General features: G+C 43.5%; 1 protein-coding gene across 2 annotated transcripts; it reads right to left on the reverse strand.

The window, feature by feature from the left end:
• Nucleotides 1-3606: 3606 nt before the first annotated feature.
• Nucleotides 3607-8535, reverse strand: LOC107187211 (vacuolar protein sorting-associated protein 28 homolog). 2 transcript variants are annotated; one of them, XM_015575245.1, is made up of 5 exons: nucleotides 8520-8535; nucleotides 6857-8442; nucleotides 6507-6769; nucleotides 4587-4813; nucleotides 3607-4517 (listed from the first exon to the last, which is right to left on the reverse strand). In XM_015575245.1, exons 2-5 carry the CDS (start codon nucleotides 8401-8403, stop codon nucleotides 4098-4100), a joined length of 2457 nt encoding a protein of 818 aa, XP_015430731.1. In that variant the 5' UTR covers nucleotides 8404-8442; nucleotides 8520-8535; the 3' UTR covers nucleotides 3607-4097. The 2 variants fall into 2 exon arrangements, with proteins under 2 accessions (XP_015430731.1, XP_015430729.1); XM_015575243.1 differs by lacking the exons at nucleotides 6507-6769; nucleotides 6857-8442; nucleotides 8520-8535 and adding an exon at nucleotides 5068-5227 and having other exon boundaries at nucleotides 4587-4827.
• Nucleotides 8536-12169: the final 3634 nt, after the last annotated feature.

A 12169-nucleotide genomic window follows, 5' to 3' on the forward strand; every position in this document is an offset into this window, starting at 1 on the left:
AAGAGGAAAGTATTGATCTATAAAGATTTGTAAGTGTAGTTTGCTGAAACTGGCTGGAAATGATTTGTTGGTGTACTGATTCCGTAACTTTTATTACCGTAAATCATCGATGAGTGTTTGAAGGCTCCTCAGCACTGAGCATTAAGAAACACTCATCGCAGATTTACTGTACTTGGCCTGAAATTATCGAGTTGTGGAAATTAGTGTCCTTCTACGATAACTATTCCAAAAGCGGTCCCAAGTTTCGAGCGTTAATCGAATACTTACTGTATCTGAAATTGCAAACGTCGATCACTAATCGATGATTTACTGTATATCGTTACAAAAAAAAAAAACGAACTACTGTTTCATCAATCATGAATTCTGGTCTCATACTTTTGACTGCTAGTGTACACACATATGAATGGGTTTTCTCGTCTAGAATCACACTGCCAATAGCCGAGACTCTTATCGAAGACACTGCCGTTTCCGTAAAAGTTACGCCGTGAATCAGAAGTGTTCTCACAGCGTGACGATCGCGCGACCAGCGCGGTCGTTTCTCTTTATCCATATCGACACGCGTATATGTGTAATCGCGTAGGTGTTAAGCTCTATCGATATTTAATTGAAACGCAATCTCGTAAGGAGGGGGAATCAACGAAGCGAGCAACTCGAAGCAAGGCACCGCCGTATGCACGCACGCAACGAACGGTTAGCTTTAGCGTTAAAAGTAAACACGAATCGAGTTACAGTGGACTCTAAGTATGTTGTCACTCTGAGCCGTTCCTAGGTTGTTGGTCGTCCGGGTGCAAAAATCGCCGCACTAATTAATTTAATATTATTTAACTATGAATTTGATGTGCAGTGTTTCCTTTATATCCATATATACACGTACTTTTTAAACATTTATCATGCAAAAGGGATATTTTTTAATTTTTATTTTAACGAGTAGTGTTACAAATATTGTGTGTAAAATTAATTTAATTGGATTCCTTTTCTCTAAAATTTTTATAATCGTCAGAAAAGTATTTGATTATTATTCTTACTAGCCAAAATTGATAACCAGGAACGGTCCTGTTGCCACTGAACAGATTGCCACGCCAGGCACTTCCCTTTTACACGTACGTTTCTACAGCCATGACAATATAGTTAGAGTCCACTGTAAATGTTTTTCTAGTCCCTTATCCCCGATAGGATCGTCACATCCTTTAAGCTCCACGTTTCTCCAAGTTTTCTCGTTTTTTTTTTTATCTGCATCATATCTTTTTATACCCGTGAAAGCTCTGGAACGAATTGTAGTCCGCGTACCGGACGCGAATACAAGCTGTGTGAGGGTCGTCGAAAAGTTTTCAGCACGTTTCGAAGAGATGAAATGTTGCATGCGCCACGCACCTCGTAAAAATTGCTCGTACCCCATGCGACAGGAGGGGGAATGCAACCGTCAGCGTTGTACATACTTGTACATATTGAAACCGTTTCGATTGTACCGCCGATTGAACTTGCCAATTGTATTTACTACTTGTATCCGATCAATAAAACGCACCAGAAAAAAACCAGGATCAGACAGGATATCTCGCTGTTCGTGAAACTAAAGACGCGCCCGCTGAAAAATTTACAACCTTGCTTTCAGATATTTCGCCTTTTTTTCCAGGTCGTTTGGATTTAGTGAAAATCGGATGTTGAATTCTAAATATTCCAAAAATAGAGAGAGTCGATCGTTGGATTTTCGTGAAATAACGAGCCGCCTTTGTTATTGCTAGACTGTGGATTTTTATGCAAAATGGTATTTTCTAAAGCAATTTCTTTGCTTTCTTAAGTATCATATTGCGTTCGGAATAAATTAGAGAACTGATTAGATCTGATGAAAGTTTTGTATTTTATTGTATTTTACAGACCCCTATAGGCTATAAATGCATAAAATCCGCAGTCTAGTTATTACAGAAACATCGTCCACGGTTCAGTTCGAAAGCTTGTCAGACTGAAAGGGTGAAAAAGAAAACGAAAGAACCTCGCGACGACGAAAACCTCCACCTGGCTGGTTCCTCCGTGTGGGACAGATACTCATCATTCTGATGGCTTTCGCTTAACGGCTCTATGCCCGTGGTACGCGATGGTTGAACCAACTGACGCGTACTCGATCCATTTGTACGTCCATTATGAATAGACCGCGGATTTCTATGCAAATTCAGATCTTCATAGATCGATTTATTCAACTGAAATTCAGTTAAACATTCATTTATTAAATGTGTAACTAGGTCTGAAACAAAGTAAAATTTATAAAATTTTTTATTGTATTGTGGTTGTGGACACTCATAAGATAAATGGAAAAAATCCGCAGTCCACTTATAAACCACAATCGAAATAAGTAGAAAGACACGAGTTTCCGTTCCCCTCAGCTACCAAATCGAACTTCTTCTACCTCCTCCAGTATTTCAATAATTGCCAAAGACGAAACGTTTCCTTCTTCGATTCCACATGACCAATTCGAGAGAAAGATCTTTCCAGCGTGATCGAGGGCGAACAGCTAGAGCACTGGAAATGCAACCGCAGTTGCACTTGCCGCGGATGAGAACGGAAAAATTTGCGGTTTCGAGGAACGCGAGTAACGTCCATGCAAACATATAGTCCGCAAGGTTGGCGCGAATACAAGCCTTCCCTTGATATCGTGGAAGTACGTCTGCACCCTTTAACACCTAAACTGTCTGAAGTTCAAACGATACCCAGATAGCACATGACGCCTTGAAGACGCCCATTTTACGGCTATTTAAGGTCTAAGGCGCCTTTAAGCCGTCTTCAAGGCGTCACTGGACGTCATGTGCTATCTGGGTAATGTCGTTCGCGAAATGAGGAAAGCATTTTCGTCTGCGGGGGGGCCGACAGGCCTCGGGTTACCTCCTGCCGCCAGCTAGAAGCCAGGAAAGTGGCGCAACGCTAGACTCACCGCGAAGTTTCATCTTTCACCGCAAAACCGACACGGGAGGAAGCAAAGCCTGTTGTCCCTCTTGTCTTTTCCCCGACTCGCCTTTAGAAATCGAAACAGCGCGCGGTGGTTTCATAACGAAAACGTCTCGAGACGCTTCTTCCTCTTCCCTTGACTTGGGTTTCGACCGTAACTCGGCTCGAAATCGACGCGAATCGGGGATGGTCACCAGCTGCTCACATTACACCAATTACGATACGGGTTTTTAAGAATTTCTATGTTGAATTCACCGAGAGTATACTCGTCATCAAACAGAAAAACTTGTACTTGCTATTTGAAGGTTAAAAAGAGAAGGCATACAAAGCAAATGAAATCACTTGATAAGGCAGTGACTTGTTTTTTGACAACAGATGACGCTCTAGTCGCAAGAGTAATTTTGTCATTTTGTTAGAATTTATTTCAATTTCACAGCAAATTCATTTACTCTGCTTCTGTCGGGTATACTCGTCGTAGCTTAAAAATAAATAAGCACACAAGTGCACATTTTTAAAATGAAATAAAACAGAAAGGGTTAATGTCCCAGTGTCGTATCGATTGACGAACGGCCCCATAATTGTCGTTAGATTCAAGATTCTCACCGTATAAACTATGAAAGTAAATGGTACAATTTTGAGGAAAGTTCTACGTAAATCAACTCAATAACCGTTCACAAATTATTTTATTAGTTTGCTTCGTGGTAGTGTTGTACAAGGAACCGAGGATACATATTTGTGTGTCACTACCACCGACGAGGTATAAGAATAGACCTTTTACCCAATGTATTTCTTCGACCCACTTTGCTGGGGCAACATAACCCCATTTCCATTTTAGTGTCACTACCCACCGTAGATTCACCGTTCTTATAACGTAGAGGTCTCTAAAATAACAGGCTTTTTAAGGTGTCAGTACTACAATTTAGGTGGACCAACTCTCATAAGATGAAAGATCAATTCTTATACCTCGTCGGTGGTCACTGCACATGTTTGAATAGATTCGCAAGCGTGTGATGCGATTGAATTTATTTCCATTAAAATCGAGGAAAGATTTCGCGTGTGCATCGCGAAACCTTTGATCGTGCCGCTCGCGAGCGACACGAAAGCAACAAATGGTACACGATATGATGGCACTGGTGCCGCACGATACAACTGTACTATCGTTATTAGGAATTATGAAGGACTTTATTAAAAGCGTTGTACGATGTTTCCAGGTCAAAGATCAGTTGCCTTACTTGCGTGTCGGACAGTTCGTCGGACGCGGACATATTGTTCAGAGTCTGCAGCCATTCCGCGACTTTTTCTTTACCGTCGAAATCGCTCGGTAATATACTCAGCCGATTCATAGTGTCCATTAAATCTCTTAAATCTGGATGCAGCTGATCCATAGCTCTGATCTCCAGTCGTAGTTTGTCCATCAGGGTGATGAACAGAGACACGATGTCAGCGATGCATTTGGACGTATTGCCCTTGTCGTCTTTGATCGTGATAGGTCTGTCCTCTTTGATTCTCTCCAAAGCGGCCGGGCAATCCAAACGGAATGCTCTGGCAAAAGCGTCTATGGTAGGGAACTGATCGCTCTGCACCTGAACCAAAATGTGTGCAGAAGTCAATGTGATCGGGTAACACTAGAATACGTATTTCGTTAAGAATACCTGTTTGAAGGCAGCCCTGTATTGCACCAACAGTTTGCTGCAAGCAGCTGTGTATTCTTTCGGCGTGACACAGTCACGGATGTAAGCCTTCTCCAGATGCTGTAAAGTGTTCACGACAGCATACAAATCCGCCTGGTTGTCGTGTTTTTCCCTTTCTCTGGCATTCTTGTACAGTTTCACCTCCTCGTAGAGTTCTGGTCGATCTTGGGTTACCGACATTATTATCCGCCACAATCACGTTCTACGATCGGTAGAACATGTTAAACGTCAAACTTTAAGGTTAGGTACGCGAACAGCGATCATGGTACGCGCGCGATAAGTTTCGATAAAATGGATGAGTATACTGTAGCTATTGAGGAATGACAACTATAGTGCGTTTTGCGTATGTAATTATACAAAAGTAATGACAGATAAACTATCGAATAATTCAATAATGGAACAACGGGAACGACGTGTAAGACGATCATGATTCATCGCATACCTTTGTATTTTATACAGTTCCCTTGGAATTTCTGAAGTGTAGGGTGACTGTAGAAATCGCATAAATATAACAAAATAGCACCCGTTCTAATTAACGAAACTGTTTGGAATGCACAATACAGGACGTTCAATGGCACATAATAATATGATACTATTTGGTCAATGACTTGAGCACTTTGCCGTAGATGTCTCCACACGATCTATTTTAAAATCTGTTCCCTTACTACATAGTACATCTCACTCACATATAGTCTTTACGTATGCTCCGGGGGTTCTATGACCCCAGAGTTCATAAACACGGGGCCTCTTCTGCATGCTCCGGGGGCTCTATGACCCCCGCAGTCTTCACACGAGAGGTCGCTTCACATTCTCCGGGAGCTCTGTGACCCCACAGTCTAAAAACACGGGGACTCTTCTGTATGCTCCAGGGGCTCTATGACCCTGCAGACTACAAACGTGGGGTCGGTTCCGCATGCTCCGGGGGTTCTGTGACCCCGCAGTGTTCACACATGGCGTCACTTCTGTATGCTCTGGGGGTTCTATGACCCCACTTTCTCACACAGACGGAGACCGGCTAACTTGACAGAGGTATGCGGCTGGGCGTTCTTGTACGGACACATCGATTACAGCATTGTGTGGTTAGCGGAAGATTCATGAAACTTTCAATCTTCCTTAAGGGATCACCCCCATCACGGGAGTTTCCGGACCTGTATGTACAACTTTTGTTCGATATCTACTTGGTATCGCAACCGCAGGTATCAATCCCAAAAGTACTCGGTATCGAAACAAAAGTATCGAGTAATGTACTCGTATTTACTTGTATCGATTCATCCCTAAGCACAAGTAAGAAACTCCTCTTAGCAAATTTGTATATTAATAAAAAATTCCAACAATCGACAATCGTTACCGCACAGTATCGATTGAAGAAAATCGACACACTAGAGAGGGTAATTTTTATTATTACTCACCCACGTTATTTTAACAAGTTTATTAGAACATTGTAGCGAGAACAGACAACATTGTTACAAAATAATACGTATGTACGTACATTTATATATAGATATGTATACGAAAACACTTACTCTCCTACGATAATAGACAGCAGAATATTACCATTTTTCCTATTAGATTATACACAATTAATGACTCGTAACCAGTACTACGTATCATCGCTAAATATTCTTTCTATAACGTTAGGTTTGTTCATACGATCCCTACAAGACGGGATCATTCTGTTCTCGTTGATACAGGAACAATCAAACTCTCGGACAACTGGTCGTCCAACGTATTTTGCGCACATTTTCTCCTGTTCGACGATTATTCTATCACTGTCGGGTACCACGTTAATGTACGTGACGTTTAACGTTAGTTCCTTATCGTCCAAGATATCCCAGGGTGGGAAGATTTGTACTACGCTCGCGGATCTGGATTCGATTTTGCCAACGATTTCAGGAATCGCCATGATTTTAATGAATCTCGGAGAATCGTTCGTTTCTCGACGGGGCAGCAGATCGAAGGGATCTTCGATCGCGATACCATCCAGAAACTGTCGGCTGAAACGGGTCACGCACACACGCGCGTAAACGGTGACACACGGCAGACGGGCATTGTCCTTTATTGCTTGTTTGATCTGATGCCTCCATATACGTACAAACGACACTTGCCTGTTGATCGTTGACTGCAGCTTCTCCGTCAAACTTCCCCTGCAATAGAAACAAAAATATAAGTTCACTGTATCAAGAATACAGAAGTACACGTGATCGTGAACAGTAGCAAACAAATGTCTTTACTTTTTCGGTTTTCTCCTCTTCTTGCCAGAGTCTAAAAGACTGAACTGCATTGGTGGATTGCTATAGGTTCGATGTGGCGATGTTTCCGTGCTAATAATAATTCCAGTAAGGGTTGATTTATTGTCCTCCGGTTCATTGACTTGTGAGGAAATTTGTGATATCTTTTGGGACGGACCCACCTCGGGATGCGAGGATCGTTCCTGTTCCACTTTTGAGAAAAAGGTCTTATCGGAATCCTTATTGGATGTGTACGAGCAGACAGAAGTAGATGACGGAGGTAACTGAGACAAAGAACATATCACGCCATGATTTTGGACGGCAACGACTGGAACCAAATCCTGCGTGTCCACGTCCTCTATCCGAATGCTCAGATCCTTCTCATCTGTGTCAGTGTGCACACTTAGGGAATCTTTATGAGAATTGTAGTCCTCATTAACAGACTCTATTTCCATTTTCACTAGGTCTTTCGTATCTCTTGGACTGTCCTCGATGTTCAACTGCATCACCGTGATTGGCAGCTCGGACTCGGTCGAGTCTTCGGAGATTTTCGAATCTCTGTTTGCGGACAATTCGAAATCGTCCTTCCGCAAACTGTCCTCTAACTTTCTGACCAATCTACGTCGCTTTTGAGTACAGAGAATGTTACATTTACTCGGTAACTGCGATACATTGCCTAGATTGTACATCATAGAATTCATATTTGCGTCCAAGTAAGCGTCGCCTTCCTTTACTCCCGTAACGGTTTTTTGCGTATTCTTCCGCTTTCGTAATCGCCGTTTCCTCCCTCGACAATAGGAGTTTCTATCGAGAATGGGCGACACGTTCGTCGCGTCGCACAGCTTCGATTGCAAGGACGAGAAGTCCTCCTCCCTGTCGGTACGCTTGTTCTCAATCCGATCCAGAATCTTCCTTACCGAGCCTTCGTCCGTGCACGATTTTCTTCCTCTTTTGTCAAAATAGGGCTTTTCATGGAGTACAGGCGACACGACAACTTCAGTCGAGTCGAAAGTATCAGTCACTGGTTCTGGGCGAAACAAATTTCTTCTCACGTTTTCTTTCCTCTCATCTACATAGCCTGCCGTGTATTTCCAATTTTTGTCGGACAAATGACGCGCATCTTTACCGATTCGACTCGACGACTCATTTGTACGTCCCCTTTGTCTGTTCTCTATTCCGTCATCGTTGAAACGATCTTTCATCCTGGCTCGTTTCCGATTGTTACCAACAATCGGCGATCCCATCACGCGTTTCGTCGAGGCCAGACCCAGAACAGGAGACACGGTCGACGTGGATGCCGATTCGTCCGACTCGGGCACACGATCTCTGTGAGCCTCGATCCATTTTCGTACAAACTCACCCTTTTCTGTGCACGGTATCGTGGCCACGTTACCATCTAACAACAGCGCGCCGTCTTTTTGTCCGTGGAACTGCCTCACCACGTTTAAGGTTAGAATCGACTGGCCGAAATTCAATCGTCTCACGTGACTCGGTTTCCTCGGCTCTTGGCTCCCGCTTCCGTTCGGTTCACGTGTTCCTGCCTGGTTCATATTCGATGTTCAACAGTCGGACCGGACCGTTGGAGAACTCTAAAATATCGACAGCTTTTATTATGACATTTTTATGTATAGCGAATACGAAACATGCAACACACGCGTACACCTACCGCCGCCATGTTTCCGTTGCCATTGGTTGCCATGGAGACACGAGAGGAACCGAAGCGTGACTAGCGTCGCGTGGTGGGACGAGATAGAACTTCGTACGATTCAAACGTTTCCCGCGCGTGTTCCTTCGATTACACCGAGCGTCAAGTGGGATAAGTTTTCAAAGTGATCGTTGCGATCCGGTGGTGTAATACTGTTCAGATTGAACTTTCAGATCAAAAGTTGATCGATATATCTTCCTCTCATATTAGGTACTCGAATACAACCGAGTTTTAGGAAGTTTCGTAAGTCACAGCAACGGGTGAGTCATCATTGGTGACTATCTCCAGCGACGAATTCAGATTGACTGTGACGCGTCAGGTGAAACGTTCAATGGGGACAGCTTCGAACGAATTTGCAACACGAAAATTTTACATCGATGACGTGTACCGGCCTGTGTTTTCTATAGGTATATGTAATTCGATGAAAATTCTCGAAAGAGATCGCGATCGGAGGAAGTGAAGAAACTCGACGTCCGGAAATGGTTCTCGAAACGGACATGTTTGGTATGACAACGTTGAAATCCGAATAAGCCCAGAGTGGGAAAGAGAGAGAGGGGGAACACAGAGGTCCGGTTCGTGCACGCCGTAACAATTACCGGGCGGCGAGTGTCGAGGAACCCCCTTTTATATTAATAGTCGAGATAGTAGTCGAATGTGCAGCGCGATAGTAGAGTAGCAAACGTTCTGGCGAGGGGTTTGGGGGGTGGAGGGGGCGGTCCAAGAGGGTCGAGCCTCGTAGGATTGAAGAGTGAAGGGGGCCACACGAGGTTTTACGCGAGGAAGAGAATCCGATCACGGTTGAGTAGGATCCGAGTGAGAGAGAGATGGCGCGCAAAACGGAGAGGACGATACGAGAAGTAATAGTCCGAGGGAGACAGAGATGGAGGGACAGCAGCGTGAACAGATAGAGAGAGAGAGAGAGAGAGAGAGGGGGAGAGTGATGGTTCAAGGGGGACGTTCAGAAACGATAGATAGGAGGATGGGATACCCGTGGACCCCTGTGTGTATCCACGGTTGCTTCAGTTTCAGTTCGCGATGGAGACTATTTGCTCCTTTCGGTGGTAGCTGCACCCGGTTTCGGTGTCCATTCTTCGAGAAGGGTGAGCGAGGGAGTGAGACAGAGAGAGAGAGAGAGAGAGAGAGAGAGAGAGAGAGAGAGAGAGAGAGAGAGAGAGAGAAAGATAGAAAAAGAGGAAGAAGAGGGAGAACCGAAACGAGTGTGCGAGCGAGAACGTGCCCGAGGAAGAAGGGGGTTCACCGGGAGTGCTACGCTCGCGGAAAATGTATCGTGGATGTGACCGATAGAGAAATCGAACAAGCTGTGACGCTAGTATATGTATCGATAAGAAGAAGAAAGAACAGACGGAGCAGTGGGTACAGAGAGGGAAGAGATTATTGGGAAACACGAGGGGGATGACGGATGAATCTCTCGAAAGAAGGAAAGCCGATTCCCGGGGTCGAGAAACCTAACTGAATCGGTGGATGATGCGTGGACACGTACGTGTTTCGTCCGGTATCGAACCGTCTCGTGTCGATCCGTAGGTTATCCCAGTGACTATTCCGCGTCGGATACAAGAAGAGGCTTTCCGTCTCGGAGAAAACGGATCGAATCCGGATCGATAAAATAGAGACCGCCGATGAGAGAATGAGGGGTCGTTTGGTGTAAGAGGTGGGACAGATTACGGGATCGGTGGTGGCGATTCGACGAAGAGGATCGGTGACTTTTATCTAAAAAAATATTTCTGAACAGTTGTGCCCGCGAATATTCGATGTAGGCGCGTAACGTAGTGTGATATATCTGAATAAATAACTAAGTAAATAAATAAACGAATGAATAAATAAATATTGTCACGCGGATATCGACGGAGGAACGACGATTCTCGTCCAGTGATCGTCCTGGACTGTGTTTATCTGGAATCGCTTTCAGGAGGTTTCTGCATCGGTTGGTAAGATTTTTCGAAAGATAACGTGTAGAGAACAGAAGAGAGAAAGATATAGAAATGGAAGGTGTACGCGCACGCGCGAGGAAAAGGGGGGAAAGAGGAAGAAAAAAAGATTCCGGAAGTTGTTTGCGTTTGCGGGACGACGCGACGAAACACGTTCCGGCGATCGTTTATAAAGGGGGAGGCAACTCAGCGACGATTGAGATTGGGTTAAAGAGATTTTTCGTAACAATTCACCTTTAGACGGGCAAGAATTTTTTTGTTAAAAAAAGGGGTCTGTTTTGGCCAAAAATTTGTGTATAAATCAGGTCATCCCGTAAGTAATGCGAATTTTCTTTCATATTTGAGGGGTCAAGTGAGAAAGTGGTACTTGCCACATCTACATCGGTTTTTAGGTTTTTGTACCATTAACAACTCTGACCTTATTTTTCCTGAATGTAATTGTCGTGAAGTCAGTAGTATCCCCGTAGGGATACCCCAGACAATCTAAAGATTAACTCTAGAACTACCGAACCCGTCAAAATGACGGATTGTCGATTTATTGTCGATATCTTAATAGTTTTTTTGACGGAATTTACATCGGCTTTTAATTGACTAAACATTTTAATAACAATATAAATATAGATATTAGATCATTTAAGTTAGTACACATTTAACACTCGTAGTTCTAGTGTTAACGAAAATCGGGTTGTCTTCGGGTTGGAGGAAAGCATGACTGGTTCTAGAACGACGAGAACGTTAGCAGCCGCAGTAGCGCAGACGATCGTGGGATCGACAGAAACGGAGGTCTCGTCGGAACGGAAAAAATCTGTGCGGAGTGTTGGCGTGTGAAGCTGTTCGTAAATCACGTTGTTTAACTAACCGGTAGCTGAAACACGAAAGTCGTAAAACCAGATCGTCGCATTATCGTCGTGTTCCTTTTGACATTATCACGCGTTTCGTTTAAGTCAAAACAGATTGTTTACAGATACTTACATTGTCGACTGTGACTGGCCAAAATTCGCCAGAAACGGTGACAAGCACAAAATTTTCCAAAGTGTACCGACTGGATTAGACAAAAGAGCATCATGTTGCATTAAAACCTGGATTAGTACCCGAAAATTGTGACTCGAGCCGGGTATGTACGAAGTAGAGGAATCGACCCTAAATACAGAATCAACGCGGAACGTAGCGACGACATAGTTTACATGCCTGTCGAAGAGATAACACTGATGCAAAAATGAACATTTTTTATTTTTTATGTTTTTCGAATAAAATTTTTATTGGCGTATGTGTGAGTTTTTTCTGATTAAAATGACACCAAACACGGTATAATTTGGATCATATTTACTTATTGATCATTTACGACAATTAAACAATAACAATGAGTAAATATAATTTAAATTATATCGTGTTTAGTCTTGTTTTAATCAGAAAAGTCTCACGAATACGTTAGTAAAGGTTTCATTGGAAAAATAATAGAAACTAAGAAATTTGCATTGTTGCATTGGTGTTGCACTGACACAGGGGCAGATAATCTGTTTTTGGGCTTCCACTTGAGAAGCCGCCGGCGTGTTACATTGTATGCTTCACTGGTTTCGGAGTGAACCCTTCAGTGGTGGGGATGAACTCCGAGTGCTTACGTCGTAGATCGTTTGCGGGTACAAATCCAGATTTTACTGTATAACC

This window comes from Dufourea novaeangliae, unplaced genomic scaffold (genome assembly GCF_001272555.1).
Source record: "Dufourea novaeangliae isolate 0120121106 unplaced genomic scaffold, ASM127255v1 scaffold99, whole genome shotgun sequence".
NCBI classification, from domain to species: Eukaryota; Metazoa; Arthropoda; class Insecta; order Hymenoptera; family Halictidae; genus Dufourea; species Dufourea novaeangliae.